General features: G+C 34.2%; 2 protein-coding genes across 2 annotated transcripts; one reads left to right on the top strand and one right to left on the bottom strand.

Annotated features, from left to right (window-relative positions):
* Positions 1-538: 538 nt before the first annotated feature.
* C922_03458 (hypothetical protein) lies at positions 539-2,584 on the bottom strand (the record flags this gene model as incomplete). Its single annotated transcript, XM_008819050.1, has 2 exons — positions 539-1,346; positions 1,473-2,584. 2 exons carry the CDS (start codon positions 2,582-2,584, stop codon positions 539-541), a joined length of 1,920 nt encoding a protein of 639 aa, XP_008817272.1.
* A 4,859-nt stretch (positions 2,585-7,443) lies between these two features.
* Positions 7,444-9,123, top strand: C922_03457 (hypothetical protein; the record flags this gene model as incomplete). The annotated part of the gene is made up of 6 exons (XM_008819049.1): positions 7,444-7,588; positions 7,708-8,112; positions 8,368-8,486; positions 8,660-8,747; positions 8,838-8,902; positions 8,995-9,123. The coding sequence occupies 6 exons, from the start codon at positions 7,444-7,446 to the stop codon at positions 9,121-9,123; spliced, it is 951 nt and encodes a 316-aa protein (XP_008817271.1).
* Between the last annotated feature and the right edge of the window lie 338 nt (positions 9,124-9,461).

The raw sequence follows: 9,461 nt of genomic DNA, 5'->3' as shown, positions 1-9,461 counted from the left end.
TGCGTACAGGAACACAAAATATTTGTTCACGCTCGGAGTACGGTCCGCGCACCCGGCTCTTTCTGGCATATTTCAAATGTAAATTATTACAGTATGGTATGCAAGAGGGCCTTCCCTTTCTCGTTCTCTTTATTGCTTTCTCCTTTGTCCCTTCTCCGTTCTACTTCCCCCTTACAACATCATATTTGAAATGTTCAAGGGGCTCTGTTGTCCGTACGTTTTCCTTCCGCTCCCCTGGTGAAAAAAAAAAAAAAAGGCAACAAAGTTAACAATACGCGTAAAATGAAGGAAGAAAAAAGTACGGCAGGATATACGCTGCACTTCCACTTCATTTTCATCCCTGCACATTTGCTCCTAATAGGGTCATATATATGTCACGCGTAATATGCGTTGGTTAGAAGGGGCCTAGTGCCCCCACATTATTCCTCCCCTCGCACGGGCAATAAGGTGTATAAAAGAAAAGAACTGCGTATCGCTGAAAATAAACAAACGGGGGGGAACAGTCCTCCCCAATTTACGCACACAGTTAAGAAGCATATCATATACATAAAATGTCCAATTTTAAGTTAAAAAAAATAAAAGAATGCCCTTTCCATGCTGGCAGAAAAATTTTGCGTACCTTCAAATTGTCAATTATGAGCCACTGATTGTCATCACTATCGGAGCTGTAATCTGGCGCGATTTTAAACAAATTGGATTTACTCTTGTTCGGCTCCTTCCTGCATTTTTCCGTCTTGATGTTTTCTTCTCTAAAGCGAACAAACTTTTTGGAAGAATTTTTTTTCTCATATGTATCGAAGAGATTATCCGAGGGAGGTGCATAATTTTTTTTCTTGTCATATTTATTCAATTTCAAATGGAGGGCTTCCTCCTTTTCGTTCAAACACGACATGGATGCATTGACGCTGTTTAACGAATCTAATGATAGGTTAAAGTAGTAGAGTAAACTGCTACATGTGGTTAAGAAAGAGAGGAGTAGAATTATAAAAACATTCTTCGACATGTGCAAAATGAGATTCCATAAGAAGTATCTTTTACTAATAAGGTTGGACAAGTTAAAACAGAAAATGTAGATATTGAGTAGAGTGGACTCCAAATTTAATGGAGCCTTTTCTATACACACGAGCAGTATGGGGAGGGCTAAAATTTTAATAGACACATTCTGAACGATTATGTTAAGTAGGAAGAGAAAGGGGCTGACATATGTGCTCTTGTTATAGTATAAAAAAATAAAGCTAGCTATTTTCAGTACTACGTTGGATAATATCGTTATCATGGCGTAACTTTTGTAAGTTTTCTTATTTGTGTACAATTGGAAGATGGAGATTCCTATCAGTTTGGAAGACCTACAAAGGGGAAGCGGCGGGGGGGAAGCGGACAAAATATGCGATGGGGTGACTAACGTGAAGTGGAAAAGCCAACGTAGTAATAAGAGTCATATATGCCCATTTTCCGTCCCCTCATCTCCTTACTGCGACACCAGGGGGATGTAACTAATCAGCGAATGCGGCCATTGGTAATTCTGCACACCGTACTGCAGGATCGAAAACTTGGTGTCAATGGACGAATTGAACAGAATTAAAAGGAAGAGTATTTTGAACAAATTTTCCTTAAAGAGCAGTTTCTTCAGAACTGCAAGTTGCGAAAGTAAGTCCACGGTGTTTTTCACATGAACGCTTCCATTCTCACTCTTCTGTATTATGTTCCGTTGTATCTTAAAGCTCGAGTTTAGAAAAAGCGTCTCTTCGCTACAGAGACAAGAAACGATGAAGATGACGAGACTTTTCAAAATTAATAGGTAAATACTTATTTTTAAAATGTACAAATAATACAAGATAAGGGAACAGAAAATCTTTATACACATGACATAAGATATGTAGAAGATTTTCTCAACGTGTATCTGTTTTCTGCATCGCTCGACTACGATTCCTTCGAAAACGCAAGACGATAGGAGCATTTGACTCGAAACCAAAAAGACAACCGCCAGGTAGGAAAAGCAGCTCATCTTGTTATTAAAAAGGTATATAAATAGAAGCAGAAACGTGGTGGCAAATTCGCTTAAAACTATGTAATACTTCCTGTTCAGTGGCAAATGCACAAAATTGTCTATGTAGGAGTACTTACTGAGGCCTGCTTTTCTTAAAAAACGAGACCCCGATGAAACTCCATCCTTCATATATTTGTTGCTAAAAAATATCTTAAAAAAAATATATTTCCCGTTACACACTGTTCTGGTACAGTAATAAAAAAAATTCTGCAGAATATTTCCCACCTCGTACAACTTTCGCGTCAAAAAGGAGACGACATTATTTATGTTAAAGTACACATTATCCGTTAAGAATGCAAAAAAGGGCTTTAAAAAGTACACAAGTATTAAAATGTTGTATATGTTTTTCCTCACGTCTTCACTTATTTCGGCTTTATATCGGGTACTCAGTATATAATCATTGTAACGGAGGAAGAGAATGTATAAAAATTCACTCATAAAAAAAAGGGGCGATATGTTTCGCATCAACTTGGTTATCTTTGAGCTGTCACTTTCCCGCTTAAAAATGTGTTTGTTGTTATCTCCAGGCTTCCTCATTTTTTCGGTTCATTTTGGGGAGGTAGATATATCTGTACGTTTGAATGGTGTTATATGTATTATCTGCGTCCTTTCGCCTGCTTCTTCTGCTCCTCTGATTTGCTACTTCTTTCACGGCTTTGCCTCTCAAACGTCCCACTCTGCTGGAAAAGTCTCTTTTCATTCGGTATGCCTAGGCATAAAGTATACCGTGTCGCTACGCATGTGCCGTGCGGCATGCGTATATCTAACATGAGCCGTTCGTCAGGGGAGGCGCAAACCCGGCTTCATAATAATGTACAAACGGGAATGCATAGTAGGCACGGCCTGCGCCAAGCAAACGCCGCTTTGCTGTTTGCTGTTTGTCGCTTGTTGTTTTTCTCTTTTTTTTTCTTTTCGTTTTCCCAAAAGAGTCTCTCCTCAGATGTACTCAGGGAAAACCCCCCTTGGTGGACGGAAAAGCGCCGTATTATGCAAAGAAAAAATAGGTTTTCTTCTTTTCTGCAGTTTGAACGAAGTGGTAAAAAATTGGGTATACTCCTGAAAAGTTAAGAATAAAATTTTTCCCCCGTTGGCATTATTTTTCAGTCAACATTCCTTCCTTTTTTTTTTTGAAATATTTCCGAAATGCGCATCAGAAAAAAGAGCATGCTTTTTCCCCCTTTTCTTCTTTCCGCTTGGTTGCGGATATCTCGGGCACGCCTTAACAAAGTGGCGCAAAACACCCCCATGCGTATGTTATAAAAGCGGGGTGAACAAGAACTGCTACGTTTACGGATGAAACAGAAGTAACGATTTTTTCTTACATTTTTGGAAACGCGAAAAGATGTTTATTTTTACTTTGCCCTTTTGCAAGAGCCAAATATACATTTAAATGTATGCATAACTTATAAGAACATATGTATAAATACATGCATTTTTTCCAGTCGCTCGTGTGGCCTAGTCCTCTTTGAATTTTTACCCCCTATAACAAGCTATTGGTAGAACTTTGAAACGCAAACTTGTTCTTAAACAAGGGGGCTAAATTAACCGATTTTCTATTCATAAAATGGTATTTATTCTGAGAAAAATGGGGAGTAAAGCTAAAAAGGAACATCAAATTACACAAAGGGGGAAAAATATAAGTACCACAACATTGTGCATGGAACGAAGTGAAGGGAAACCACATACCCAACTGCTTTCGTCTTTTTTTTTTTTTTAACCCTTTCGTGGTAAATAAAAATGACCTCTTTAATGTTTAAAGGAGAAAAGTTGAAAAAAAAAAAAAAGAAAATTTCAACATGGTGTGATAAAAATGGTAGGCCACTTTTACACATAAGAGGCAAACAGCTGAACTGCTTTCCCACAAAAGTTGACGTGACCATAGGGTACACACACTTCGGAGATTTTTTTTTTTATCTTAACATCTTTTCTTTTTTGATAGAAGTAAGACTCATCTGGAATGTAGAATTATTCCTAGCTAAAGCGAGAGGGCACTCCCCGCTCAAAGTGTATGTCGAGTGCGAGTTTGACTTGTGCATGAGAAGTCTGCAAAATGGGTAAATTTTAGGCATACCGTTTATACGACGTGTGTATGCTGAATAAACGGGATTTCTCTCTTACATGAACGCGAATGATATATTTTTCGAACATCTGGTGACGAATGAAGTTTTTAAAACGTGAGGTAACACCATCGCACAAGGGGTTAAAAAAAAGAAATTCCCATATGAAAACACCCCTTTTCATTGTTCTGTTCTGTTGTCAACATTTCCATTTAACAGGAAATGGGTCTCTTCCTTTAAATTTTAAGCAAATGTCCGATGTGGCACCCAAATTTCGTCATTCTTTTTGGTCATGTTTTCTATTTTTTTTTCTCCCCTTTACTCTCTGCGCGGGGAAGAAACACACCGTTCTGAATTCATTAAAGCCGCTGTGTGTACGTTCCATAGTTGTAAACATACACTGAGAATTTACAAGTGATGTGAAATTTTAAACATGAGCGTAGTGCATAACGATTTGGTGAGGATGCCAAGCCAAAGCAGACTCTTTGATGTTAACATGTGTACACTTAACAGGAGCGAAGTCGTGTGGTTCGTATGCAGGCGCATCTATACATGTGCAGGAACAAATCGTCAAAAAGGTGTAAGCACGTTTCCATAAATGTAGACCCAGTATGCACAAGCGAAACATATTCAAAAGGGGGAGACACCCAGAGGAGGGTATTTTTTCTCATTACTTTTAAGAGCCTATACTAAGAATTACCAACAAATCGATCTTCCTTTGGAATTTTTTTTCTTTGCCTTCTGAGGCATGCTTGTCGCCGCTCTACCTTATGATTTATTTCGATTCTTTTAGAAACGTGTCGGACAATTTGCCCATCTGCAAGGCCGTATAGCCCGAATGAATATTTTCCCATACAGGGAGACATTTTTTCCTTTTAAGGCATCTTTTACGTTTGTACTGCCCTGTCCAATCCTCGAATGTATTCTTTTTTGACCTTATTCGTGAAAGGAACGGATATATAATTTTATTTCGCGAGAAAGAAGAATCATTTTGCCTCACAGGTGCATTAGTGGAATGAATTAAATGAACATAATCCCAATTAGCGAATAAAAAAAAATGCACAAAAGAATAGGGGAGCAGAAACTTCCACAGTTTATGCCTTTTTATAGCCTTTTTCGCAAAATGTTTTATACTCTTAAACCATTTTTAATCAAGCTCAAAAGAGCAACCATCATGGGGTAAATGGAAGGCAGCGCATCAGGCCCCCATATATTTATTATCGCTTCATTATCGCTTCATTATCGCTTTATTATCGTTTTATTATCGCTTTATTTTTACTCGCATTAACAGATGTTGTTGTGTGTGCTACATGGCACATTTTTAAGCGTAAGCAACCTTGGAAATAAGTACAAAAAGGGCGCAAAAAAGAAAAAAAAAACTTTTAAGATATATTCGAATATTCACATATTTTATGTGAAAAGGGGGAGTTTTATTTGTTCTACTTAACTTTTATATGCGCATATCTCTACATATGCAATACATGCTTATAGGGACATACTAATAATTTTCTGTTAACCAGCAGACAACATTTGTTATGACAAATTTGACAAAAATGAGTGGATGTTCTTTTTTTTTCCTTTCTCTTCTTTTCACTTCTTGCCTTTCTCGCAGAACGCAACATTTACTGTCAATTTACTATACATGAAAGACGCTGCAAAATGACGGCCATAAAAATCATGCATTTAAGTTAAGAGGCAACTATTTCGTATTACCCCTCTTTGCAGACGTTAAAATTATATCGCGAGAAAACAAATTGGCCAATCCCAACACATCATGGGGGAACGTTACTGTGATATAGCATCATATTATATTTTTATGTTTCCTCACGCTCAAATGGATACATAAATATATAATAAATACTCACATAAATGTACATATTTTTTTTATGAACATTCTTCTGTTTTAAAAGAACAACACTTGAACAACTATTATATTGTAGAGGTTATTTTTTTTTTTTTTGGGGGGGACCCTCAAATTATTCTGCATGCTATGATCCCAATTTTTTTCTTTTCAATTTATACATGCGACAACAACCAAGCTTAAGTAGGGGGTACAGTTATAAAAATGACAGATGAATTTAAAATTTTTTGACAAATCATCCTTTATATATACTTGTTATAGAAAAAAAAAAATTCTTTTTGAAGAAAAGAAAAAATTATTAAATGAAAGATTATTTTTCTTTTTAAAACATTTTGTGTTTTTAATGCTTTTTTTCTGCAAAGTCATGTGACCAAGATGCGTTTAAAATAACAGCTGTTTGTTTGTTTGTGTGCCTTCTTTTTTAGAGCATTTTTCTTTTTAGTATAAATAGTTTTCACAATTTCCATGTAGGTCGTTTTGTAATTTGATTCTAAAGTTTTTTAGCGTACTTTTTTCTGTGACGTATATTTGTTATACTTTTTTCCTTATCGACGCCTCACTTTTTTTTAAGGTTCATTTTTGTATGTTGTACATGATGGTGAAGGGTCTTTCCGAAGCTGCGTATTAAGTAAAAAGTTATGATATTAGCACAAGTCTTTCAAAAAATTAAAAAATATGTATACGTACATATATCCATTCAAGCGCATATGCATATATGAACCTCTGATGCCTCTACCAATGTGTATGCCATGTATCTTTAACCACGTATGAAGGGAATATAAGCGTGTATGTCTTCACTGTGTATTCATCTCTGCACATTTTTTACTACAACATTTTAAAGTGCTCGAAAAAATGTGGTTCTCTACTTGTTAAAATAATTTTAAGATTGTGACTTTATTTTTATTTTAAAGATATATTTTAAAATGTGATCATGTCGCAGCTTACATCATATCACATCCGCAAGTTTCTTTTTTTTTTATTAGCAGTTAAGTGGCACATATACTCACCTTTGTCATTTTTATTTCATTTCTTCGATTAAACAGTTCACTTTTCCTTATTTATAGGATGTATGAATCTCAATGTTATGCCTCCACCCTACACCCAACATTTCCGTTCGCATGTTACACAGTATGTGAACTCTACAGGCTATTTTACGTTCTCTTGCAAGGATAAGTATTAACCAACTTTGTGTTATACTATTTAAAATATGTATAGAACAAGTTTTACGCATGTGAAAACTCCATTTTTTATGTTTTAATGTAGAAAACAAAGTCGAAAAGTTATTATATAAAATTACTTCAAATTGACCAAACTGTCAGTCTACTTTTCATTTATACTTAGTTTTTAGTGATAAGATAATGTGATATGCGTACACACTATATATGCAGTGTATATGCACATAGTTTTGTGATTTTTTTTTTTTTTATTTATGGTATATTTAATTTTTAGCTCTTCCTGTTTTAATACTTTTCGTCAAAATGTGGTTAACAATAATTCTAGCCATTCTTATCTTCATCGAATGTGTTGCAGTTGTGTATGTTCCGTCCTATGTAGAGAACAAATTGTCCAAAATAAAGAGAAATAAATTTTTAAACATGGAAAATTTTGAAAATATTGCAAGTGGTAAGTACAGAAATATGAAAATTGTTATGTTAACATTATTATTTCAAACATTTACGGAAAGTAAACAATAAATTTTTTTCTGTTTTTTTCCTACCCCTTTTTTTACCACTTATTCTTAGGTGCAATATTGGCCTTAGCTTTCATACATATGCTACCAGAAGTTATCACATTATTAAACAAAAAAAATATTAATCTATATTACACCTTCACTCTAATACTTGTATCAGTCACATTTTTAAATATAACAGATATATTGTATGATCACCATTTAGAACACAGCTTTGACATTAATGACACACTAGAATCTGAAAATCAAAACAATTCTATTATAAGTTTAAGTGAAAGAAAGAAGGACACAAACCTTGTGTCCAATGATATAAATGAAATAGCAGACTTGGAGATGAGAGCATTAGATGATAAAAAAGAGAAAAGCAACAAATGCAAAAATAACTTTCTTTCTGATGTATTTAGATCAAACACCTTTATTATTGTTTTAAGTCTCTTTATCCATTCTTTCATAGAAGGTAATTTTTGAACACGATTATTCATTTTCATTCTATATTAAGATTTTAAAATTGAACATGAATACACATCGCCTACGACAGAAGAAAAAAGACTTTGTGCAGACGTTGTTGCAATACATCTACAAATTTTTGCGCACGACATAGATAATTTACACACCTTTCATAATTTTTATCTATTTTTTTTTTATACGCATTATATATATGAAAATTCTGTACACATATTTTCTATATATATTTCTTTTTTCTCTTTAAAAGGTTTACTTATGGGGAGCTTAAAAGACCAAAATGCCATTGCAATTGTGGGTCTTTCCATGTTAGCGCATAAATGGGCAGAATGCTTGATCGTGTACAAGAATGTCGTCAACAAAATAGAGGTAAACTAGGACAATGGGTACTTTTTTTTTTTTTTATTCCATTTAGTATTTTATTTTTCCCTTCCTTTAATGTGTGTTACACGCCTATACATGTGTGTACATATATATGCATGAACGCATTAAGGTGTAAAGTTTCTACAGGCGTTAATTCTGCATAATTTCTTTTTTCTCAGAACACCCTTTTGGCGAACATATATGCCTGGTCCTTTATACTGTCCTTACCATTAGGAGTTTTTATTGCAATGTTTTCTTTCCCATCAAGTAAGAGCAGAAAGGACACAATATTTTAGGATTACATTATATCAGATTATACCATATCACAAACATTTTTTTTCTGTTTTTAATTTGTAGGCGAGTTTGTGGAAATAATCTTCAGTTCAATTGCTTGTGGATTTTTCTTATACCTATCCTTCAACGTAATTTACCTTATGACATTTAAAATTTTGAAATGAGAAAAAAAAAAAAAAAAACGATACACATATTTACAATGTATGTCTATTTTTTACAGATGACGAAGGAAATCAAGATAACTAAAAGTAACAAATATCTCATATCTTTTAGTTATTTCCTTGGAGTTAGTGGCATGTCAGCTTTGATGATAATATTTAACTCTTTTGAAGATGCCAATGTTGTTTAAAAGGGTGTAAATTATTTTTGTGTAGTCAAAAGTTCACTACTTATTCAGTATCAAAGTAAGAGATGGATTCTGAACATGTTGAAGCTCCTATGATTGTAGAGTCACACAAAACATGTTGCGCAACTATGTTCTTTAACTAAAATATATTAATTTATATTTGATTCCTATATTCTCATTTAAGTATCTATAAAGTTATGAATAGATTTCCATCATTTTTTTTTGGTCTCCGTATGAATTTTAATACACATATTTTCCCATCTAGTCATTTTAGTTTACAGCAATAAAACACATTTTAAATAAACATGCACAACAAAAAAGAAAATATAAATATTTGAATT

The sequence above is a fragment of the Plasmodium inui genome (genome assembly GCF_000524495.1).
Source record: "Plasmodium inui San Antonio 1 unplaced genomic scaffold supercont1.14, whole genome shotgun sequence".
In the NCBI taxonomy this organism is placed as follows: domain Eukaryota; phylum Apicomplexa; class Aconoidasida; order Haemosporida; family Plasmodiidae; genus Plasmodium; species Plasmodium inui.
This window is presented reverse-complemented; position numbering and strand designations above follow the sequence as displayed.